The sequence below is a fragment of the Rutidosis leptorrhynchoides genome, chromosome 2 (assembly GCF_046630445.1).
Source record: "Rutidosis leptorrhynchoides isolate AG116_Rl617_1_P2 chromosome 2, CSIRO_AGI_Rlap_v1, whole genome shotgun sequence".
Lineage (NCBI taxonomy): Eukaryota > Viridiplantae > Streptophyta > Magnoliopsida > Asterales > Asteraceae > Rutidosis > Rutidosis leptorrhynchoides.
This window is the reverse complement of record NC_092334.1, coordinates 373,052,464-373,079,895: the sequence shown is the minus strand read 5'-3', so window position 1 is coordinate 373,079,895 and position 27,432 is coordinate 373,052,464. Positions and strand designations below refer to the sequence as shown.

General features: G+C 32.6%; 2 protein-coding genes across 2 annotated transcripts; both read right to left on the bottom strand.

Annotated features, from left to right (window-relative positions):
• Positions 1–9,242: 9,242 nt before the first annotated feature.
• On the bottom strand, positions 9,243–12,011 carry LOC139892067 (isopentenyl-diphosphate Delta-isomerase I-like). The gene is made up of 6 exons (XM_071875098.1): positions 11,716–12,011; positions 11,484–11,539; positions 10,792–10,883; positions 10,587–10,689; positions 10,359–10,496; positions 9,243–9,676 (listed from the first exon to the last, which is right to left on the bottom strand). The coding sequence occupies exons 1-6, from the start codon at positions 11,958–11,960 to the stop codon at positions 9,426–9,428; spliced, it is 885 nt and encodes a 294-aa protein (XP_071731199.1). The 5' UTR covers positions 11,961–12,011; the 3' UTR covers positions 9,243–9,425.
• A 1,776-nt stretch (positions 12,012–13,787) lies between these two features.
• LOC139892066 (uncharacterized) lies at positions 13,788–18,099 on the bottom strand. The gene is made up of 6 exons (XM_071875097.1): positions 17,962–18,099; positions 17,697–17,844; positions 16,667–17,164; positions 16,412–16,543; positions 15,379–16,001; positions 13,788–14,688 (listed from the first exon to the last, which is right to left on the bottom strand). The coding sequence occupies exons 2-6, from the start codon at positions 17,842–17,844 to the stop codon at positions 14,005–14,007; spliced, it is 2,085 nt and encodes a 694-aa protein (XP_071731198.1). The 5' UTR covers positions 17,962–18,099; the 3' UTR covers positions 13,788–14,004.
• Positions 18,100–27,432: the final 9,333 nt, after the last annotated feature.

Below are 27,432 nucleotides of genomic sequence, written 5' to 3'. Positions count from 1 at the left end.
GGAAATATTCCAGCTCGAATTGAAATTCCAAAAGCTGACAATAATATCACTCTTGAGTCTTTGCCACACCAGAAACGTGGGAGACCAATTGGTTCCAATGATAAAAATCCTTGAAAAATAAAATCAGCTGATAATGAGGTAAAAGAAAGTGTTCAAGAAGAATTACAAATCAATACTCCTTCTGCAGAGGAGAATGATGATGTCAATACAAAAATTGCAATCAATTATGTACATTCAAAAATATTATGGAACCGGAATGAAATGAAAAATCTTGATGAGATATTTTCATATAATGTTGCATATGACATCATGAATGATGATGATGATCCAGAACCAAAGTCTGTCATGGAATGTCAAAATAGACATGATTGGGATCATTGGAAAGGAGCAATACGAGCTGAATTTGAATCGCTCAATAAAAAAAAAAGTTTCCGGATCTATCGTTCTCACACCTAAAGATGTGAAACCTGTGGGGTATAGATGGATTTTTGTGCGAAAAGGAAATGAGAAAAATGAAGTTACAAGGTATAAAGCTAAACTTAGCTCAGGTTTTTCTCAAAGACCAGGAATTGATTATGAGGAAACGCATTCTCCTGTTATGGATGCAATTACTTGTAGATACTTAATCAGCCTGGCGGTTTCTAAAAAATTTAGAATGCATCTCATGGATGTTGTTACTGCTTATCTATATGGATCACTTGATAGTGATATATATATATATATATATATATATATATATATATATATATATATATATATATATATATATATATATATATATATATATATATATATATATATATATTACTAATATATATATATGGATCATCTATATATATATATTACAAATGAATCTTCACTACCAATTAATGCTATATATATATATATATATATATATATATATATATGTGTGTGTGTGTGTGTGTGTGTGTGTGAAGATACTTGATGGATTTAAGGTATCAGAATCATCCAATGCAAACCCCAAAGAAATGTACTCAATTAAATTACAAAGATCTTTATATGGGTTGCAACAATCGGGTCGCATGTGGTATAAATGATTAAGTGATTACTTAATAAGCAAAGGGTATACAAATAATCTTATTTGCCCATGTGTTTTAATTAAGAAAACAAAATCTGGATATGTGATCATAATTGTTTATGTCGATGATCTTAACATCATATGTACAAATAAAGAGATTCACGAAGTTATTCAACTTCTAAAGAAAGAATTTGAAATGAAAGATCTAGGAAAAACCAAGTATTGCCTTGGTTTACAAATTGAGCATATGCCTAATGGTTTACTTTTACATCAAACAACTTATACCGAAAAGGTTTTAAAGCGTTTCAATATGGACAAGGCAAAACCTTTAACTACTCATATGGTTGTTAGATCACTCAATGTCGACATTGATCCATTTCGTCCTTGTGAAGATCATGAAGATATTCTTGGACCAGAAGTACCATATCTTAGTGCAATTGGAGCTCTTATGTATCTTAGAAATTGTACAAGACCTGACATTTCTTTTGCAGTTAATTTGTTGGCAAGGTTCAGCTCAGCTCCTACCAAAAGACACTGGAATGGGATCAAACACATATTTCGATACCTTCGAGGAACTACTGATTTATGATTATTTTATTCTAATGATTCAAAACAAGATATGGGTGGTTATGCAGATGCAGGTTATTTATCTGATCCACATAAAGCTAAATCTCAAATTGGATATGTATTCCTAAATAGAGGTACCGCAATATCATGGCGTTCTAAAAAACAAACACTTGTTGCAACATCATCTAATCATGCTGAAGTGATTGCATTACATGAAGCTACTCGGGAATGTTTTTGGTTGAGATCAATGACACAACTCATTACTGATTCTTGTGGACTAGAACGCGATAAAATTCCAACAACTATCTATGAAGATAATGCAGCTTGCATAGCACAGATGAAAGAAGGGTATATTAAAAGTGACCGAACAAAACACATACCTCCTAGATTCATCTCATATACTTAAAATCTCATTAAAGATAACCATATTGAAATGAGATGTGTTCAATCCAGTAACAACTCTGCCGACCTTTTCACTAAAGCACTTCCAACCACTCTTTTCAGAAAACATGTTCACAATATTGGCACGAGACATTTTCAAAAGATGTCACAGATCAACAATGTCTACTTGAGGGGGAGTCAACTCTATGCTGCACTCTTTTTCCCTTAGCTAAAGTTTTTTCCCACTGAGTTTTCTTTAGCAAGGTTTTTAATGAGGCAGTACTAGTTGATATCTAATGAAAATAAATTGACATCTAAGGGGGAGTGTTATGATACTAAAGTCAAAGAAGGCGGATGCCAATTTCCACATGAATCCACATGAATTTAGATCTCGTGATAAATGTACAGTAAATTTGGATGATAAATTTCATTACTATTTCACCTACTTGCATAGTAAAATCTGTACTATAAATAAGTGATTGAATGTAATCACTAGGGGTACCATTCTTACTGATATATATGAAATATATATACTGCTCTTTCTCTCCATTACTACTTATATATAATTAATATTATATAAGTTTAGGCCAAAAGTTGTTATAAACTACAAATTCGTAACAGACATCAATTTTTATCATCGGTATTTTGTTAGAATATTATCTATTATAGTTAGCTATGAAAATATGAATACTCCATTCACCTCATAATTATTATATTGTTTAACTTTTAAAACCTTTTTATTTTTTAACTTTAACTTTAAATTTTTTGTTTATATTATATAATACTAAAAGTTATACCCTAAATTACTTCTACCATTATTGAATAGTCTTATGTTAGGAATTTATGGACTCAACAACGATCACCAATCAGAAGATTGTGATCCCACAAACAAGTGGACAAAATAAATGTAAGAAAAGTAAACAACGCAACATATTACGTAGTTAAATACAATCGTTGTGATTGCTTTTGTCCACAGCCAACTAGAAAGTAGTTTTATTGATTTTTCATGCTTAGGGTTATAGATTACATAAGTCCTATTTATAGTGCAAAACGAAACAAGGAAACAAATCGAATAATTTGCTGAATATGTCTAGCGTCACGTTCCGCGAGAGGACCTTGCCCGCGACCACACACACCAAAACGCGACACCATGTTTCAAAACACGACACCCTCCAGACCTCGGTCCCTGCCAACTTTCTCGCGTTTCAAGCATTCTTTCGAGTTCTATAATCCTCGCGTTTTGCATGAGCATGCTCGCTTTTTGCGAGCCTGACATGTTTCTTTGTTTTGATCTTCTTTGCATCCAACAATCTCCCACTCAAAGAAAAACATAAACAAACCCCAAATCTTGTAAACCCAGAAACCACCCATTCCAACCAAGAACGTTGACCACCTTTTATACAGCCAATCAAACATGGGATACGCAAACTCAACATCATTGGAAGAGCAGACTTTCGATATAAGGTATTCAACACTACTTGCTGAAATCGAACCAATAACCCTTAAACTCTCTAGTTGACGACTTCTTTCATTAGTTCATAAGAAGACCAGTTGAAGTTATGCGAAGCTTCAACTTCCCGATCGTAACCACCTTAGTACACATATCAGCAGGATTCTTTGTACCAGGAACTTTAGCAACAACTAAAGTACCATCATTTATGTGTTCTCGAATAAAATGATACCTTAGTTTAATGTGTTTCATACGACCATGAAACACCGCAGTCTTCTTTAAATGAATAGCATTATGATTATCACTGTACAAGACACAATCTTGTTGAACTCGTCCCAACTCCATGCAAAAATTCTTTAACCATATAAGTTCTTTGCTTGCTTCAGTTGCGGCCATATATTCGGCCCTCGTTGTTGATAAAGCAACACTCTTTTCAAGTCTAGACATCCAACTAACCGCCGTCTTTCTAACCGTGAAAACATAACCCGCAGTGCTTTTCCCCAAATCATCACAACCACCCAAATCCACATCTAAGTACCCTCTCAAAATGGAATCACCTTTAGTGTATCGCTACCCCATTTTAGAAGAACCTTTCAAGTAGCGCAAAATCCACTTTATTTTTTCCCCCAATGCTCTTTACCCGGATTCGACATAAACTGACTCACAACTCCCACCACATGAGCTATGTCGGGTCTTGTGCACACCATCGCATACATAATACTACCCACCTCCTATGCATATGGAGTTTGAGCCATTTCATCCTTTTCTATTTCCGTTGTAGGTGCATGACTCTTCGTTAACTTCAAAGTACCGCCTAAACGCATAGATCTAGCCTTTAAATCTTCCATGTTGAATCTCTATAACATTTTCTAGATGTACTTGGTTTGAGACAAAGTTAAAGTACCTTCAACCCGATTCCTTGTAATACTCATCCTAAGTATTTTTTTTAGCATCCCCTAAGTCTTTCATCTCGAACGCATGAGATAATTGTCTCTTCAACTTATTGATCTCCAACATATCCAATCCTGTAATCAACGTGTCATCAACATAAAGTAACAATATAACATAGGAGGACTTGAATTTCTTCAAGTAACAACAACGATCCGAATCAATTTTCATGAAGTCGTTCCTATGAAACGACTCCAAACCGTTTAATTAAAAACCGAATCAATTTTATTTTTATACAGGAGCGGCGCACCTTCAGCAAGTGCGGCGCTTTTATAACCCAAAAGCGGCGCTTCTGCAGGCAATAGCGGCGCTTTTGTTGTCTGATCAGAAAGGCTACAAACTGCTGCCCAAGAGCGGCGCTTTTAACCTCAAAAGCGGCGCTTTTTGACCTGAACTGATGCAGACTCGAAATTTGCTAAGTGTTCAACCAACCCATCACACCACGAACGCAAGTTTACAATCCCAAGACTCAACACAAGTATAAGGGGACTCAAAATACATTCAATTCATAGAATAAAAGTGTTTAGGCAAAAAAAACGGGCACAACGACCCTTGGGACTCCAACGACCCGTTTAATACAATAATGTAGCAATCTTGACCCAAAAGAGTTTAACTTCCAAGCAATCAACGAGCATGGTGCTTGGAATTAAACTACCCCACACTTAGGCCAAAATCCCAAAAGCGTCCACTATCATAATAAAAGTGGGAGATCTCTAATCCAACCGAATACCCTTGCCTTTATCCACGCCGGAACCTAAAAAGGTAAACAACGAGAGGGTAAGCAAAAAGCTTAGTGAATGCAATAATTATACACATATCTATATAAACTACTTACTTGCAATCACTTACACAATTACCGCATACACGCTAACAATTTAATTAGCATACCATCGTAGAGTATAACGCTAAAATCTCCAATACCACAAGCTAGCACAAACAATAGCATATAACCCGCACATTATAATATACTAGTAATAAATCAACACATAACCATGGTCAACCAATAACATAAAGGAATGGTACTCGCATTTCCCACCGATGTTCGCAACAACCGTTAGTGCGCAACGACATATATCACTGAACCCCGGGTGGTATCGTACGCCCGAACTTTAAATCCACCCGTCACGTAAAATGTGGTATCGAGCGCCCGAACTTTAAATCCACACTTCACGCCCACAAACACACATGATGATATGGTATCGAACGCCTGAACTTTAAACCCATATCACATATCAACACGAAGTGGTATCGCACGCCCGAACTTAAACCCCACATCGCATTTCGCACAAGTCAATACATTACATACACACATGCATAATTATTCCACTCACCTTAACGCCTTTGGTGAATGATAAGCCAAACTCGCAACCCTCAATGTAACGTACCTATTACATTATGCACATAATCAATCATACAATCAAGTTGGTCAACCAACTCACTCACCATCCTAGTGTCATTTTGACCCATAGTGCAAATGCGACCCGTTCGCACCATTAACCCTAACACTAGGTCGAGATTACGTCAAAACACTAACATCAATCGATTATGGTCTTACTACACTTATGAACACAAGATTAGTGCATTTTCATACCCATTAGGCAACTTAGGTCACCCAAGACTCGTTTGACCCATTCCAAGGTCAACACACCCATTTGGGTCATCCACAATCCAAATAACACCCATTCACTTAGTCAACAAAGTGTGCTAGTGATTAACTACCCAATTAAGACCCATAAACTCAATTATCACCTCAAAACCCTAGGTTAGTCATTATTGGATTCTCATGACCCAAACTTACCCAAAAACCCCCAAATCACCAACAAATGGGTTTTATGTTCACTACTAACCCAAACCCTAACCCTCAAACAAATCAAAGTAAAGAAAATCAAGATTAGAACATACTACTTCAATCAAAACGTAGCTAGTAACGAGGTGAACAACTTTAATACTTGCACTTTGACCCGAATCAAGCTTCTTCCTCCTTGATTTGAGCTCTCTCACTCAAAAATGGTTTCTCTCTCTAAAAATGGATGAGAGTGTTTGAGTAGGTGAAAGATGAGGTGAAAATGAGATCTAGATCTGATCTTGTGGCTTTAAATTCGTCCACATGCTAAAAGACCAAAGTGCCCTTCATATTTTACAATTTAAATAAAAGACCCATTCTTTTCCCCGTCCAGGAGCGACGCTCCTGACCTAGGAGCGGCGCTCCTAGTGTCTTTCATGATATTTTTGGGTCGTTACAAGTCTCCCCCACTTGAATCGGAGCGCGTCCTCGCGATCCAAGCCGCATGACAAGTAGGAAGATACACCAAAACAAACTCTTCGGATTCCCACGTAAACTCGGAACCCTTCCGATGCCGCCATTGAACTTTAAAAGTCCTCACCTCTTTGTTACACAACATTTTAACCTTTTCGTCAAGAATGGCAATCGATCAACACATATCATTTGTGTGTTAAGCAACAATCGCTCCTACACTCTGCCGAAGTAGGCTTTAGTGTCCTAAGAGGTCTGTCAGCTTTATCGACATTTGCGTGCTTACAAGGATGGACTCAATAAAGGTTAAAACATGGACAATAAATGAAAACAAAGGAAAAATAAACCCTACTCACCACGTCCAGGAACTTCACACATTCCTTAAATTCAATAATCTTCTTTAGCCTCTCTTGTTAAACTATCCTCGGAATCCCATGCTCGACCTTCCTAGCATAACTGCATAATTGTGTCGAGAATATCTCCCAAATCTGCATATAATTAACATAAATTATCATTCTTAAAATAAAATAAACTAACATATTATGAAATTAACTTTGTGTTAAATAAATAATGACAATATCATCTGTTTATGTGAATCGTCATTTTATATTATTATAAGTAAAACTGGTCATAATAACATCAAATGGAAAAAAAAAACAAAAAAACAATGTATAAAAAAACAAATAATAATAAATAAATATACCTTTAAGGCCCAAATAAACCCAGTAAGTGAGTATTTCATCTCCGGTGCAAGCACCCGTGTACTTGACTCCTTTGTCACCCTCGTTGCACTTAAAAGGGTCATGTATCTCTTTAAAGGTAAAATCCCATATACGAGATCCTCAAGGATAAGGGTTCACTATATTTAAATCTTCGACTAAATAAAGTATAGCCTTATCAACCCGGTAGTATTCCTGCTTACCCATTAACGCATTCTCTACAAGGACTACAATAGCCAGCCATACGCGATCCTCGTCACTGGTTTTCATGTCCATATTCAGAAGTCGTTGTTAGATATCCCATATGTGCAATTTTTTTTGAAAACATTATCTTCAAAACACATATCTATAATAGCAAGGCTTTTACTCCTAACCTACGCGCTAACGTGACTTTGAATGTCGACATTCAGACCAAATCTAAAACCCGTTACCAAACAAAACACTCGACGCCTGAACCTCACGAAATGCTTTCGAGACAAGACAAACCATATATCATCCCGTTCAACTGGGATGGTGATCTTAAACGATCTTGTAAGCTTCTTCTTCTGAAGCATTAGGTGTACCAAGCCCGACTCGTTATGTGGACACCGGACATTTAACCAAGGGCCAAATACACTTGCTTCAAAAATCTTCGTTGTGTCGGGGTCAATGTTTCCTTTATTTTACTAATTTTGGACATTTTATTCCTAGGGGTAAGCTCACCATTGACACAGTTTTTCACCTGAAAAAAATGACCCAAATTAGTAACAGCACAACGACAACCACCACACACCATGCCTGTTTCCTTATGCCATGGTCCGTGTGGTATCAACAACATCAACATCAACAACTTTATGGATGTGTAAACGAGGAAAACATCAAAACAACAACATCAACAACTTTCAAACTAATTTTCAAATTCAACCAAAAGAAACAACCACCACAACCACAACAATATACTTATACTGCATAATATAACCTTGATCTAATAAATATTTTAAATTTCATATACATACACAACTGTTCGACGAAATGTCTTCAACAAATAACGAATCAACGGAAAGGAAAAGTGTAATTACCTGTTCTTTATACATGTTGGAATATTTCTCAAACTACACTTGCTCAAACAAGTTTAATACCAATAAACTTCACGGATTTTTGCTCGATCAAAACTTTACAAGTGAATGTGTATTTTTAGGAGCGTGTTTGCGTGTATTATGCGGTGAAAGGATTTAATCACGATTGTAGGATGAACTTTATCTATAATCGAGTGCTTAACAAGCAAAAAATTGATTAACCGAGCGACTAGTGGATAATCGCCGTTTGGTGTGTATTTTGACGATTTTTTGGCGTGTGAGGTTTAAAATTGAAATGGACACTTATGACATCAATAAACACGCATCGTGCGTGTTGCAGGTAATGTAGTGCGTATATACTAACAACACGCTAGTTTGCCCAAGTGCTCAGTGTCCACGCATCACACACGAGTATCCATGCATGATGCGTGAACAGACGGCATATGTTTGCAATTTCCATTTTTTCAGGACATATTATAAAAATGGGGGCATATTCACTAATTTCCCTTGTCTGTATTATTATCTATTTTAGTTACCTATAAAATACGACTCAACTGATAATGGATGATGTATGAATAGAACTATAACGACATTTCAACCGTATAACGTGGAACATGTTGTTCGACAGATGTGCAAAACGTTCTAATGATAAGGACATGACGTCCATGCAACGACCCAATAATAAACAAAAATCCCAAGTAGGACCAAAACGATAGTTTAGGCGCGACAAACATGATAATCCAGATTTACACGTAAGTTTTAACAAACATATTGACAAAAACCTCACTGGAAATCATCACCCAAACCTTAAATTTTATTTAGTTTCCATTTTTCGGACAACAAAGTCAATCAAGATATTACATTGATACATATTACATACTGATATACAATTTACTTAAATAACAATCCGTCACTAATCTCGCTCACATTATCGCATACAAAAACATAATTGAATAGATTAAAACTACACATAATGAAATGAAAGTCTTACTGGGAATCGATGAGCAGCGGATTACAATTTATGGATAGTTTTCATATCAATCGCATCATTAAGACTTCCATTTTCAACATGATCCCACCACTTGTATAAGAAATTATCTACGACTATTCTGAACCATGGTGACAATTTAAGACCATCCTCACCTGCGTCTGCTTTCATCACGAGCTCTCTTAATTGCTCTCGGTTTACGTACTTAACATCTGCAACTTCATCTGGGTTTGGATTCATGCTAACATCGCGTACAATGAATAGTAGGTAATCAACTGCAATATTAACATACTCAGTCTTCATCCCGAAATGATATGTTTTAGAGATTATTTAATACTTGCCAAAGAAAGCATTATACAGTGTTTGAATGTACATTTGAAAATGGAATAATTTGTTATTAAAATTGATAGACAATATTATCTTAACTTCACTTAATAACAAAAATAGAATAGTCTTGACGTCTTCTAAAAGTAGTGAGACGGGACTAGTCGGTCAGGACCTTGGGAAGACGTCAAGTCGGGGTCTAGTCATGCGTTAACTAATGTTGACTTTAAACATAAATAACAGTTAATTAGGTCTTGTGCTTACTGTTATTTCAGGACAAAGAGAAGCCCCAACACAAATGAACAAAACCCTGATTTTGAAACATATTAAAAACTTGACCTAACTTAAACCAACTTTGACCTGACCGTTGACCGACTTTTGACCATATCGGGTCGGGATAGTCACCAAGGCCGACTAGTTGGCCGTCTCAAGCACTTACAATGAGAAATGTAGGATAAACTATTCAAAGCTTGACCCCTAAATATCATAATTTCATGATCACAATCGCTAAGTCACAATAATTTAATAATCCCTTTCAAATTGCACACCCAAACACCCGCTATAGACAATTTGCCCATACTAAAATAAAATATTATAGTACTCAACGATAAAGAATTGAAGCGAAATTCTTACGTTCGTGTTCACCCCATTTGCCATCAGATGGTGCTTTATACAAAATGCGACCTAATGGGATAAATTCATCGACTGGAAGCTCATTTGCAGGAATGCCCAGTTCATCTAGAAGCTTCCTCTGTGCAGCATTTCTAACCCCTTAAAAAAAAAAAAAAAAAAAAAAAATATGAATAAACTGCAATTATATAGTTAAATTTAATGATAAACTTATATTAAATTGATGGATACCAAGTGATTTCTCCTCGATAAGCTCCGATTCTCGATACAGCGGATGGCTGCAACAGGTGTTTGTCCATACCAACGGGAATGTCACCTTTGTCGCAGATCTTTGCTGCAATTAAATGAAACCAAATTGTTGTATTATTTAAAACTATCATAAAAAATATTGTTAATTGATACATATATACATCAAACCAGAGCAAAGTATATGTACCTGAATAAGTAACTCATTTTTTGAATTGAATAAGAATACACTAAAAGCCCTGTGCAGCAAATTTTCAGACTCAATTTTTTCCATTAAGTGGCCTGAAAATATAATTAAAGTGTTGACAAACAAAATTATGCTGGAAGTTCAATATGACAAACGAGATAATGTTAAAGGTCACATTCCGTATCCTTTCTTAGATGCATCTTAAATCTTTGACATTCAGTATTGTTTGTTGGAAGGACAAAAATATAACATTTACACACTAAACTACTACTATCGTATATAATATAGTATTAATTGCAATTATGAATATTATATTTATTACTGCAATATTTAACGATGAACAAATTAGTAGTAGTCTATCAGATATTGAAGAAATTGTCAGCCTTTGATGTTAAAATAACTAAAGACTATAGAACTTTACTTCAGGACTTGCTGGTTCAGCATAAAAAGAGTAAAGATTAAAAAAATTAATAAGTATTCAGTTACTTTGTACTTAAGTGATTCAAGATTTATAGAAGTAACTAGTTTATTCCGAAAATCAGAGTTCCATTTATTTTGATAAAAAATGTTATCTTTGTTCTACTAACAGGCATAAAAAAAAAATTATGACTTGCAATTTGTTTTGTTTTGATTCAAGCAACTAATTAATGGATGGATAATATATTATGATTCACCAAATTTGTAGCTTTACTTACAATTGTATTTTGTGTCATGACCAACAACACCATCATTAGCATCAACCAAAATGCATCTGCAAAAACAAAAAAAACAAAAAAACAAAAAAAAAATTCCAAGAGTATGAAAATCCCACCAAATTTGAAACATTGTTATCACAGATTTACAATATGAAATTTGAACAAAAAAGTCAACTTAAGTGGTCTCTGCCTTTCAATTTTGTTAATTCAATAGAGAGAGACAGGAACTTACTCATCTTCGAACATAAGACGGCGCTGAACGGCGTCCATGATAAAATCAGCATCCGTCGTGAGCGGCGGCGATGTTACCGGAGAAGAAGAAGATGAAGACGAAACGCCGGCGGTGAACGACCGTAATGGCGACCGAGATTTGAAAGAAACAAAATTTTGTGGATTTTTAGATAAGGGGGACGAAATCGAAGAAGTCAGTTTAAGGAATTGAGATGAGCGAATTGAACATCTTGAAATCAAAGCCATTTTTGTAAAATTATTTTAAAGAATGTATGTGAATTGTGAATTGTGAGTTGTGAATTGCAATTTAGGGTTTATAATACTGGTTGTTGTTGTTATGCTATTATTATCAGTCAACAATACCAATTAATTGAGTATTTTAATTTTAATGTTATATTATATACTGTAACAACAATAGTGATGTCTGCAAAATTCAAATAAGGACAGTAGCCAAACATGTATTTGATTTGATAAATAGTTATAAAAGAAATTTATACCAGCTTTTGAAAATGACTACATTTGTTGTTATTTGTCAACAAGAAAATGTAGCTTGAAATTTTGATCTATCGGTAGTTACAAATTAGTCTAACTAAGCCAAGTATGTACTTTTACATGCAAAAAATGTGGAAAAAGAGAATAAAATTTATTTTCAAACCTTAACTTTGACTGGTTTATCAATCGACTCAACAATAAGCGTCGATTTATTAGCCACTTGACTTACGTTTAGAATTTAGATTGAATTTCATGCATGTTTTAAAATCAATGAAAATTTGATTTTATCATTTTCACGGCGATTTTTTATTTTTTTTACCTACTTATTGGTCAGATGTCTTTCGAAAGCAATCTCTCTATCCATAAAATATTGGGAGGGAGGACTTGCTCTACTCTTGGGGTATTTTCACTCTGAGTGGAGAAATGACTTCTCTTTATTCTTGGATATGAGAAGGATTGTCTAAATCTTACCTCCTTCGTACTCCACGTTTGTGGGATTGAGTTTTGTTGTTGTTTGACCGATAAAAAACAAACATATATAATGAAATTAGTGATCGGTTGTAGATCGTTGTTGTAACATATTTATGGTTCCTTTTGGAGTCTTTTGGATAATACTCCGTATAGTTTTTAATTCTCCGCCTCACCATATGAAAAAGGGTGATATTTTTCATTTAGTTCGTTTGTTTTAGTTTAACTATAGTAGAGATAGAGGCAGATCTATATTTTGTTGGAACACTTGACTCTTGAATCCGTTGTAAAGCCCCTATCATAGTATTTTTTTTTTTTTCTTTCTAATATATCTCTTTCTTGTACAAAAAAAATAAAAATTAAAAAAGTCGCATCATGTTAGTATTGATTTTTTTGCTTCTTAAAAAAAAATGCATTGTAAAGAAAAAGATAAAGAGCTCGTGAAGCCTGCTTTGCTTATGTTGTCATCCATTGCACTGGTGATGCCGAACTACTACAACAGTTCAGTCGCAATGATAACTTTTCGTCCATTACCAACAATGAGCTTAACAATGTATGTACCTTTGCAAGTGGTCTTACAATCAAAAGAAACATGATCAACAAAGACCATACATTTGACCCCTTCCATAGCAGTTATAGTGCTGCTTAGCAAACTTTTGAACTTACCCGAAACTAAATTATAACGACAAGCTTTGGAAGCATTATATATGATATACAATTGCTCTTTGTAAAAACTCAAAAACTATACAAGATTATTAAAGAACGGTTACAGTTGCAACTTTAGAATAAAAAATTGTGACTGTGATCTGGGCATATTCAAACTACCAGCAATTATAACTAGTACTAAATACACAAATCCATAAACTAGCAAGATGATCAAGAACAATAACCAGTACAAAATTACAGTACACAAAATTGAGGGAAAGGAAGTATATCAATAAGAGGGAATATTGATTATTTGTTTGTTTTAAAGGCATTTATATTGGTGGGTTCGGGTACACCCCCACCTCCCCATACCAAACCTCCCTCATACCCTACATTCGTGGAATTAAGTATTGTTGTTGTTTGTTTGTTTTAAGGGCATCAATATCGGGACCCTTTATCTTCAGTAAGTATCATTTTAAAATCCTCAAGTTGTACCAATATTAACAAGACAAATGCAAGTAAAGAATCTATACTGACCTTAATCCATCGTGGCTTTTCTTTAAATTTGGGCAGCTTAAGATGTATTCATATATACAAATACATAATATTACAGAGTTACGGGACCGAATCACACTGTGTTAGTACAGGAAGTTAAAAAGCCGAATAAATTACAAATGACAAAAAACTAGGAAGTAAATCTTGAAAATAAACCCTTTAGGAAGGGTCTAAAGTTGTGGGTTCCAAAGTATAGAACAAGTTTCTTGGGTCTAAAGAGGTATCTAGAACCATATGTAGACCTACGTACATCTTCTAAAAGAGGATATTGTAGCCAAGCAAATAGGAAGACCGGCAACACAGCAAGCAAGCTAATAACGAGTGGCACCCATATCAAACCGCTTTTGTAAAGTACAAAGAAACTGACACTGAATGCGACAGTCATGCTAGTTATTGAAAGAAAAAGAGTGACTAGACCTAACATTAGCTTTTTGGGCAATGACTGTAAAAAATCACGTTCAGCGTAACGAGATGTGAGGATAGATAAAAACATGAGGATTGAAGCTGCAGATGAGAATAGAGAAATGGCATCTGCCACGACGAAAACTAAAAAGGTTGCTTTTGAATAGAAAACAGGGATACCATTTTTCTCGTCATTGCTTTGTCTATATCCACCAGGAACTGTAAAAGCTGCAGCAAATACTATAGTCGCGATAAGCGCGGCAACCACCATACATTGACTAGCTGTGTCTTTCATCCATTTTTCCCCTTGTGCAACCAGATCTTTATGTTCTTTTGTAAATAATTCGTGTGGTGTTAGACCGTCTTTGTTCTTCCGTTCTCTATAAGATGGTGGGATCATAGATTCCACTTCCTACAACATGAATAGTAGAGGTATAGACAGTGGCGGAACTTGAACCCGGATACATTGGCGGAACTTGAACCCGGATACAACCCGGATAAAGCGAGTGTAAAAATTTAATAATTTTTTCATTTTAAGCAGGGGTAAACACTAAAAAAAACCTTCTTTTTTGGTAAATAATTTTTTTTTTTAGTGTAACTTTTTTTCCCCGTTTAATCCAGGTGGGGCGGATACCCCCTTTGGGTAACACTATGTTCCACCCCTGGGTATAGAGTATTTTCAGCAAGGTTGCAAAACTCGCTACTAGGGCATTACTCGGTCGCGACATTGGAGGGAGTAATTGATAACTCAGGATTAATCGGATTGGACTTTTTATACATTTAAAAAATAAATTTCAAAAGTATATGTGTAAATATAAAAGAAACCAATAAACTCTAACATAATTGTTTTAAAACATAAACATAATCTTTCATTTGTTAAAAACTCTAAACTTTTAACTCTATTCACCAATCTCGACTTCGAACAACTTTAACTAACAAATCCGATTTAGACCTATTAATCGCATTGACCGATTAGTTAAATGGATTTAGAAAATCGGATCGATCTCCTCATAAAAAAAAGCAATCGGGGATTAAACAAGTGTTTTTGAAACAATGCTTTTTGGTATACTGAAATTAAAGAATTGAGAGAGAGCAATGTTACCTTAAACCATAGTAGTTCTCGTTGCATTTGTAAAGCAACTCCTGACACATCTTGAAGTCGCTTTCTTTTTGCACTTTTCCCAACTAAGTGTAACATATTATTGTCATTGTCATCTCTCAAAGGAGTTATCAAATCCTTCATTGAGCCTATCTCATACAAAAGGTTGTAGATACCCTGATGACGATGTTTTACGGCAATGTGAAATATACTTTGATTATTATCATTGACCTTCCATATTAAATCAGGGTATTGACGGATGAGTTCAACTATAAATTTGGTATTGCCCATTTCTGCAGCGACAAATAGCATACGGGAAGAGTACGTTTTTTTAACATTTGTCATTGTCGGTGCCCTTGTCATTTTAGAAGACCCGGCAGTTGCCTTTTGGATTTCAACGGGCAATTTAGCAACATTTTCAGATATAAGTTTTAGTAGGTGTAGAGTTTGATCTTCCTTTCCATAAGGTAGCCTATCATCTTTCTTAATTGCATCAGGCGGTCCTCTGATTATATCATCAATTTCTTTTTTAGACTTTTTCGCAATATTTTTCCAAATGATTCTAAGTAATAGCAATGCATCAGTTTCTTTGTTAGGAGGCCCTGCCTTTAATCCGAGTGTAGAAACTGCGCGTAACCCAACAAAAACACCCAGAAAAGAAGCAAAACTAATTAACATTAGCTATAAAGTAAATTAAGTAAATGAACATTAGTATTTGTGAGCAAGAAATGAATAATATTAGCTATATTGTAAGGTAATATACAAAGAAATTAAATAAGGTTACATTTAAAGAATATTGTACTTGACAAACCTACACTACAAATACATTTGAGGGAGTAGTTTGATTTCAAAATGGGCATAAATTATGTTATACGTAAAAAAAAAATCTTATAACTACATTTAATTATATAATGGGTATTAAACTTTAACTTTAAAAGATAAAAACCAAATATATATGTTGCACTTATTCTAGAATTAAACTATTATTTTGACAATGAGAATGTAGAATAAAACATGAGACAGTAGAGACGCTTACCCCATTTGATGGTTCTCTTAAATAAATTTGATGATGTTTCATAAAATGCATCAGGCTTTTTAGCCAAAACTCCAAGTACACTCCCATTACTATTAAGTTCTGAGCGGTCTTCTATTATCTTTAGTGCAACGTCTGAAAAAAAGACTTAAAATCACTTGATGTAGAAAATCCAAAAACAAAGCAACAAAAATACACAACGAAAAAGAACACGTATTTAAAATAGTATAATACCAACAAACTATAAATAAACCTTACCAAATAGATCCGATTCAACACATTTTAGAAGAAGCCAACCACGATTTTGAGGGTTCCAACCATCATCGCACAATTTTTTAGATATATCATAGAGATACCTCACCATCTCACCTTCTCCAAATAAGGCAGCCATATATAGAGGCATCATTTGTTGACTACCAGCAATATTCAACAAAGCCTTGTTCTTTTCGACCATAATCTTAACCATTTCAACATTTCCAGCCGCAGCTGCTAAACAAAGAGCAGTATTGGAACTATTATTTTGAAGTTCCAAGTCCGTTTTCTCCATCCTACCTACTAGATTTTTTACATAATTTTCCACTTGTTTGGTTCTTTTTGCTGATGCTGCAACGTGAAGTGCTGTTTCGCCATTTTCGGTGATACTAAACCTCACCAAATCTGGTTTTTTATTAAAAATTTCCTCGGCAGCTTTCCAATCAGCTTTAATTGATGCTTCGTATAATGGGATACCATATTTGATGTACTCTTCTCTGCGCCCTTTAAAGTGAGTTACAAAACATTGTTACTACTCATCTTGATATGATTTCAATATTCTTCTTTCATCTACGTTAAGCATTAACTATGATGCACACAACGAGTCCGAAGTGTATATCGACATATCGTTGTTTCTTTTTCAATATTCATTTATTCATTTAATAAAATAGTAATAATATGACAATGAAGATCAATTTCACCTCAAAGTTGGCTTACTTGGTTACTAAGAACATAACATCTTAATTTGGAAACCTTAGCCGCACCTGCATACTAACTTAGGCTCTAAAACTTCATATTGATTAAACGAATTTAACCTTAATTAATTGATTTTTACATATATATAAAAAAAAAACATTATAGTAGGTTTCATGTATTCCAAATTTTTCATTTCCATGATACAAACCGTATACTAATACATAATTATATATTCATATTAATTTTGTAACTTTGCATCCAACAGCTGAGTGTAAATTAACAATACAGAACATAAATTAAATTTTAATAATATAATATTTATTATTATAATAAAGTATACCTTCAAGTAGTAGATCTGGGTTAGCTAGATTGGGTCGAGGTTGTACTGGTTGAGTTATAGGAACGATTACTTCATCCTTTTGCGGTCGATTTACGGGTTTATCTTCATCGATTGAACTTAACTGCACATGACCTGCTTGCGGCTTCATCTGAGATTAATTAATTTATTAATTAATTAACAACGTACAATAATAATAACAACGGTTAAGGATTATCAATTTGTTATCCGCAATTTTATGTATAAATACAGATGGATCTGTAATTACCTTACTAATACTGATGGTTTTCAAATAAAGTACGAAACCGTTTAGTGTGAAGGCTTTTGGATTCGATTATCTAAACATGGTTATGAGGTCTATACAGATACAGAAATCTTGTACTACTATTGATTTTGTAAAGTCAACGTCAAAAGTGAGTAGTTTATCAGTGTCTTTTTTTAAATTTCTATATTTAAATAATTTAAAGGAAAGTACTGATGAAATTTCTAACTTGTCTTTTGTATGCATAGTATGGTTGAGAATGAAATTATATACCTATATCTAAAAGAAAAAATGAAATTAATAGTCCTATTTCTTTTTTCACTTTTCGCAAACTTAACCCCCTAACTTCTATTAGAATACAAAACGACCCCCACTTTACACTCTTACTACAATACAAAACTTAACCCCCTAACTTTTATTAAAATACAACTCGAACTCCCCCTATACTAACTTTTTTTTTACTAACATTCAATTTTCACAAACTTAACCCCCTAACTTTTATTAAAATACAAATCAAACTCCCACTTTACACGTATATTTTTTTCAAATTTCACAAACTTAATCCCCTAACTTTTATTAAAATACAAATCGAACCCCCACTTTACTAACTTTTTTTTTTAAAATAAAACTCGAACACTAAAAGAAGCAACTTTCACAAAAGGAACAACCCTTCAATGTTATATGTCGAAAAAAATTCTTTTTTACAAAATAGATCAAGACTTTTTTTTTAACTCGCATTCAAAACGGAGCCCCCGACGCGGAGCGAGGGCTCCACAACTAGTTTCTATTCAATTATAATGGATATGAATTATGAATTATTATTATGTAATTTTTTTTTTTTAAAGACCGTAGATATTTTATTATAACTAACGCAAAGGTACATTTACGACAAGGATTAATCCAAACTCACGAAACGATGAAAATCCTATATATACAAGGAGCGGTGAGGAAGAGGATACTAAGTAAGAATCCACCAATACTCAACACTCCAAACCGCACATTAGATCATATGATATACTTCTTTGGATTAATCAATCATGTATGCCAATCGATCCGCAAAGCTTTACAACGTTTCGCAATCCATTCAAAACTATTCACTTGAACCTCGTTTAATGCAACCGGTGGATTCCAACTTGAGTTTTTGAAAATCTTTTTATTCCGATTTTTCTAAATAAGATAAGTACAAGTCCACTCCACCGCTTGCCACACTTTAGAACCCACATCCGTTGTTGGAAGCAACGAGTACCCCTTAAATGCGTTGTTAAGACCCAAAATCGCACGTTGTGCACCGAACCAATCGAATATTTTCCCCCAAAATTTCTTGATTTTTTTGACAACTAAAGAGAGCATGATGTACCGTCTCAATATCCCCGTCACAAATAGGACATCGGACGGAATTTAGATCAACACCCCTTTTGTCAAGCTCCGCCAACACCAAAAAAAAAACCCACACTTTCTTCGGTATCAAATTGTTCCGCAAAGTTTCATTACCCGCAACACTTGATAGGATGATCTTCGAACTGATTAAATCGTTGAGAGATTTTGTTGAGAACTTACCATTAGAGCATAAGGACCACCTCCATCTATCTTCGCAATCGCCATCAATTGTAACCTCACGCGCAATCTGCAGCAGTGTCTGCAGCTCTGAATTAGTTCTGCCCCTAGGAATTCGCACCCAATCCCAAGAGCCCTTGCACGCTGTCCCGTTCCAACCTATTCGATTATGAACCGAAACAGCTGGGTTTGACTCAAGCCGAAACAGACGACTGGATTTAATACATAGAGGTATATTTGTAAGCCACGCATCGAACCAAAACGAAATTTCTTTTCCATCCCCAATTTCTCGTGTAAATTGTGATACCCGGGAATTTCCGACCAAATTTAAACTTGAATCTTATTTGATTTTGATACGATAAGCAAAGACTATAATGTTGAGTCTCGAAAACCTTGAACTATGTATTCAGTTACCCTGTGACTAGTGCCGACGATTCACGAACAATAATGTGTAATTAAATATGTAAATATATATATAAATATAAATATAAGTCTATATATATATATATATATATATATATATATATATATATATATATATATATATATATATATATATATATATATAAATTTAACTAATAAAAAAAATACACTTTGAGCTATTAGAATTAAAAATGTAAATAACTAAGTTATAAATAAAATGCATATTTATATGATAACAATGTATAATTATTATTATATTATATGTATGAATAATAAATATTCGATATATGATATTATATATTACATAATTAATAATAGGTAGTATTAATATGATCAGTTTGAGCACCGGTTAAAAATATAATTATTATAATTACTTCCGTTATTACTAAAACTATACAAAAATGAATATGAATGTTGTGATATATAAATGGTTGTTACTTCCATTATTATTATTAAAATAAATATTGATATTAATATTAATATCAGCATTATGAATGATACTATTTTAATATAATATATAGATATAAAATTCATACATGTAAATTTGCTAAATTAATATTATTATTATTATTATTATTATTATCATGAATATCATTATTAGTAATATTATTATAGCTAGTAATAAAACTATAATTGTAGTTATTAATAGGATTATTAGTATTGTTATTACTAATATTATTAGTATGATTAGTATTATTGTAATTGGTATTATTATTGTTATATCAGTATTAATATTGATATTAGTATTATTTTAATATAGAATATATAAAGATGCGATTTGACAAGTATAATTTGTTATAACAATATATTTGTTATTTTCCATATTAAAATTTATATTAGTTAGATTAATATAAAAATATATAGATATAAATAAATTATTGTATTATTATTAATATTATTGTGATTAGTATTATTAACAGTATCATCAGTAGTATTACAAGTATTATCATTTTATGATTTCCTTATTTATTATTTTTTTTTTAAATTTTACCAAAAATTATTATTGATATTATTAGTATTATTATTAGAATTAGTATTCTTAATAAAATTAAAAACATTCAAAAATTTATTAGTAGATTTATATTATTATGTAATATTATAAAAGTTAATATAATATATACATATGTATCTTTATAAATATAAAACAAGTACATAAATAAAAATGGATATATATATATATATATATATATATATATATATATATATATATATATATATATATATATATATATATATATATATATATATATATATATAACTATAAATACGATTATAATGCATTATATATACAAAATATGTGCAGGTATATATAAGTACTCATACAGATATATATATATATATATATATATATATATATATATATATATATATATATATATATATATATATATATATATATATATATATATATATATATATATATATCAGTAATTAAATACAGATAAATACAGATTTAGGTAAATATTAAAACAAATAATAATTACAGATATTATTACGCGTTATTAATTTGTTTCTTATTTTCCTTTCATTCCTGTTAAGTCTGTGATTGAATCGTTGACAATCAACACTAAATAACAATTGAGTCTACTGCTCCAAACGTTGAATTAGTATCTTACTTATCGATATCTATTGATTGAAACTGCATTTGATAGAAAATAACAGAAGTTAAAGAGCACCAGCCGGTTTTGCCCCTGTTCGTGTATTTTTTTGCAAATTCTTTGAATTCGAAATAACTATCAGAAAGTAATAATAGGGTTTTATTAGGAATGATATAGGTAAACTATCTGAAAAAGTTCATCTTCCAATTCTTTATATTCAATGCGAATTTTGAGGTCAAACATCTAGTTTTAAAAGTCAAACATTTTTCCTTCGATCCAATTCGAGCTGCCTATTACGATTCTGGTCCAATGGTTGATTCCTGAAGGTTATATGAATGGATTACTACATAACTCATGTAGTAATTATAGTCTAAAAACGTTCCAATTTTAAAAATCAATTTTGTGTTCTTCTTTATTTTTTTTTTTCTTTCAGCGTCTGTTTTGTTTCTATTTTTTTTATTCTGATATGTTAAATCAACCCAAGCATAACAGAACATTGTCCATTTCAAATTTAATCTATGAATTAAATCAAGTGACTTGTCGTTAAAACTAATTTGGGATCGAGTCAGTTTGGGTAGTGAAGAAGATGAACATGAAAACAGACGGGTTATATTTAATTCGTTGGGTAAGATTCCAGGAAAGATGAGTTGGAGTAATGGTCATGGGTGTTTGCGTATAAGTGGGGGGTCTCGGGTTCGATTCTTGCTGTTGGCAACTATTTTTTTAAACCCTTTATGAGGTAGTTCTAATTCTCTAAAAATTGTTATTATTATTGTTATTATTATTATTAATTTCAGAATTTATTATTATTGTCATTTATCAACTATTATTATTATTAATACATTATTAATGTTATTATTATTGTTAATATTATCATTTTTCATTATTGATATAATTAGTATTATTATTATTAATTATTATTATTATTTACTAACATTATGTTAGTTGTTATTATTAACTATAGGATTATTGTTATTATTAATGTAAATTATGACATTACCACTATTATTACTAGTATTATCACTTAAATTTTTTTAGCATTATCATTACTAATATTAATATTATTATTAGTATTATTGTTATAGTATTATCATTTATGGTGTTATTATTATTGTTATCATTTTTACTACTGGTATCAATAATATTATTAATATTAAAAATTCTTATTATGGTTATTATTATTATTATAAGTAATGTCATTATTATCATTTTAACCAATTACAATTTTTACTTACTATTATTATATGTTATTGTGTATATAAAAATAAACTCATAAATAATATTACATATATATATGAATTAATTAACAATCTTTATATAAATATTAATATATAACAAATTAGGTATTTTTATAATATGTATATATGTAACTATATAAATCATAATCATTATCAATTATATACACAAATTAAATATATAATATATAAAATTATAATATATGAAATTGTTCAATTACGATTATATGTGTTAATATATATATAAATGATATAGGTTTGTGAATCCGAGGCCAACCATGCATTGTTCAGTTTGTCTAATGTCGTCATATGTATTTTTACTACAAAATACATAGGTGAGTTTCATTTGCCTTTTTTACCCTTTATATTTTTGGGCAGAGAATGCATGCGCAATTTTTATAAATGTTTTACGAGATAGACACAAGTACGTGAAACTACATTCTATGGTTGAATTATTAAATCGAATATGCCCCTTTTTAGTCTGGTAATCTAAGAATTAGGGAACAGACACCCTAATTGACGCGAACTCTAAAGATAGATCTATCGGGCTCAACAAGCCCCATCCAAAGTACAGGATGCTTTAGTACTTTGAAATTTATATCATGTCTGAAGGAGGATCCCGGAATGATGGGGATATTCTTATATGCATATTGTGAATGTCGGTTACCAGGTGTTCAATCCATATGAATGATATTTTTTTTGTCTCTATGTATGGGACGTATATTATGAGAACTAAAAATGAAAATCTTGTGGTCTATTAAAATGATGGAAATGATTATTTATGTTAAACTAATGAACTCACCAACCTTTTGGTTGACACTTGAAAGCATGTTTATTCTCAGGTACGAAAGAAATCTTCCGCTGTGCATTTGCTCATTTTATAGATATTACTTGGAATCATTCATGACATATTTCAAAAGACGTTGCATTCGAGTTGTCGAGTTCATCAAGATTATTATTAAGTCAATAATAGTTGGATATATTATGAAATGGTATGCATGCCTGTCAACTTTCGATGTAATGAATGAGTGTCTTTTTCAAAAACGAATGCAATGTTTGTAAAATGTATCATATAGAGGTCAAGTACCTCGCGATGAAATCAACTGTTGTGAATCTTTTATAATCGATACGGACTTCGTCCGGATGGATTAGGACGGGTCTTGACAGTTGGTATCAGAGCGGTGGTCTTAGTGAACCAGGTCTTGCATTAGTGTGTCTAACTGATAGTCTTTAGAATGCATTAGTAAGTCTGGACTTCGACCGTGTCTGCATGTCAAAAGTTTTGCTTATCATTTTTGTCGAAAATCATCTGTTTATCATCCTTAGGAAATTACCTGCTTATCATTCTTAGTCTAGACACATCTTACTGCAATGATTGCATGAATAGTGTATAGACAAAATTCGTATCTTAGCGTATCTGCTAATTCACATCTTAGCATACATGTTATTGTTATCTTTGCCTGACTGCTTCCGTAGATTCCTCCATAACTTATGGGATTTTAGTATTATAAGCATATGTAAATTATGTATTGCAGGGTACTAATCTACATCCTATAATCTATTGCTTATCGAAAATCCTTCATCTGATCGTACGAGATGAATCCCTCAACCAGTTCGAATTCCTCGGATTCCGACAGCTATTCCTATATGGAGTTTCATCTAAGCTTCGAAAGCAGTATCATCAGAATGAATCAACCAATCATCCATCCCCAATTCATCTGATGGGTTTGTAGTCGACTTAACCGATGGAGACGCGAAGAAGGCGATTCTTTCCACCAACCAAATTGCCCTCTTGATGAAGAACCTGAAGCACTTACCGGCGAACCTGTTCGTAACACCATTTTCACCCTCATTTCCCAAATATCTCGCCACGACTATATCATAACTCAGATTCTAAACCTTATTCACCCGCTCGTTTCGATCGACAATCATTCCGGAATAATAGAATAAGTCAACAAACTTCGTGCTAGAATAATCAATTTGGAGAATATGGTGCAAAATTTACCAGCTTCAACAATATCACCGGCACCAACAGTACCATCAGTAATAGCACCAGTACCACCAACAATCCATGCCTCAACATCTCATTCTGTACCTCGAGTATAATCACCATTCTACGTATCATTTTATATCAATTATCTTCATTCTTCTTGGCGATTATGTAATTCTCTAATGTTTTAGAGATTATGTATTCTAGTTATAACGGTAAATCAAATGAGATTAATATTATATTAACTCATTGAATCTATGATTACATCTGAAGAAAATATATATGAAAGTATATTTTCATAAAGATTGTAATTAAAAATTCTTTCGTACAAACTGTTAATGGTGAAAATATTTTAACGTGTAGGTAATACCTGAGGAATATTTAGATTTCACATTAATAAGTTACACTGTACATTCTTCGAACTGATTCAACGGTCAATTACCATCCTACTTACATCCACAGATATACGAATCTGATTCACCACAGAACAACCATTTTCATTCAATTTCATATTTGGATTTTGACCTATCAGAATCCAACAAGTGGCATAATGAAGAAATAATGGACACAGTAAAAATTGATTAGAAACATACTAATTAACAATATGAAATTTTGTTAAGAATCCACGCTAACAAGATCCTAGCTAACTGTTCCTAGCTAACTGTTAATTCCGTATTACATTTTATATTATCGCAATTTAATTATCGCAATTTAATTATCGCAATTTAATTATCGCAATTTACATTCTCGCAATTTTATTTATCGTCATTTAATTTCTGTTATTTACTTTACGCACTTTATTTATCGTTATTTAATTTTTGTTATTTATTTTACGCACTTTAAATATCGGGACACGTATACAAGGTTCTGACATATCATATCGACGCATTTATATATATTATTTGGAATAACCATAGACACTCTATATGCAGTAATGATCGAGTTCTCTATACAGGGTTGAGGTTGATTCTACAATAATATATATAATTTGAGTTGTGATCGAGTCTGAGACATGTACACGGGTCACGATACGTATTAATTAATTCGAATATTGTATATTAAACTGTATATGAATTATTGAGTTAGTGATTGTGGACTGCTAACTGTGGACTATCATGATTGGACAATTAAAATGAATTAAAATATTGATTATAACATATGAAACTAAACAATTCTTCAAGTTTGCCACTTGATTTCATCTTAAACCTCATTTGTATCTTGACGATTACAATCCGCGTTCAAACCTTTCATGATTCTTGAAAACACCTCAATCGAGAGGATGAACCAACCGCACTTCAACTATGGAAGAAAAGATCTGGTGCATATAGTTGTACACCTGAAAATACTCGGAACCTGAGTAAACGTTTAACACGCATCTGTGCTAGCTCCTTCGGCATTGCTATTACCGAAAATAACCATGCAATTCCTTTTCAAAGTAGCCAATTATGTCACAGCTTCAGCAAACCAATTTCAACTTTTCAATTGAATAAACCTTATTATAACTTTGATATATAAGTTTACCTTTCATCATCGTTACCGGGGAACTGTTTATATTCCACCACAGTAGAAATAAACTTGCCAGCAACTCCATTGATCTTTGATTTTCCGAAAAATCATTATAATCATTGAAACTCTATCATATACTCATTCACATCTTATACCGAGAATTGCCATTCTAATTACCGAGAATTTGCAATCTGTATTTTGAAATCTCGCAGCATGTCTGCATCAACAGTTATATGTATCCATATAACATTTATCTCTTAGAATCATTATCTTTTATTTTGAAATTCTGAAAAGCACCCAGTCTACGAATTAATACTCCAAATTTTGAGGAAGCTGAATGAAGCAGCAGAAACCGTAGACAACCGTAAACTACCTTAACCATCGAAAGTATGATGATAAAGAATGGAGTATTGGAAACACTCAATAGAAAAATTTAGTACCGAAAAGCGGATTTTGCGAAACTATGAAGGAAGCCGTGGACAAATCACAAAGAATAAGTTTGACTTCAAAGAATCCAAATGATTCAGTACCTGCTGAAGTCATTAACGAATACCTTGCACCTGACTCTAAACCCCTGCGGACAATATTCTTCATCATCATCTGATATTATAAATTCTAAGATACCATCGTATCTTTCATAATAATTATCCTCCATATTTCTGAAGATGTTTTCATAACTATCTTATCTGAAATCATTAATCTCTTCGTGCTATCAGTGTTACATCATATAAAAACTGTTAGTTTCTATATTCTGTAAACTTTCGAGCTTAAAATATGAATGTTATTGAAGTAATGTGGGGAACTGGTGCATAAGTTAGTATAATATAATGACACTTGATCAACGTGATTATATTACAGTAAGTCATGCTGAGTTTCTAATGGTATGTGATGATTCACAGGTCATAACGTCATCATGTGCCATGTTACATAACTCTTTCATTATGCTTAACTTCTGAACATATCAAGAAAGTATATTCTTGATAGTTCTATTCTCAGTGATTCTAGTAATTTGACAAATCAAATCGTGCTATTACATTCTTTCTCGTTTAGAACATTAAGTTCATTCGAAATTCCATACTTACGAATTCTGGATCGTTACTCGCTTTACTAGAAGTCGGGAGGATAATAAAAAGGCAAAGAGCTCCAAAATATAAGAGAAAATATAAAGCCC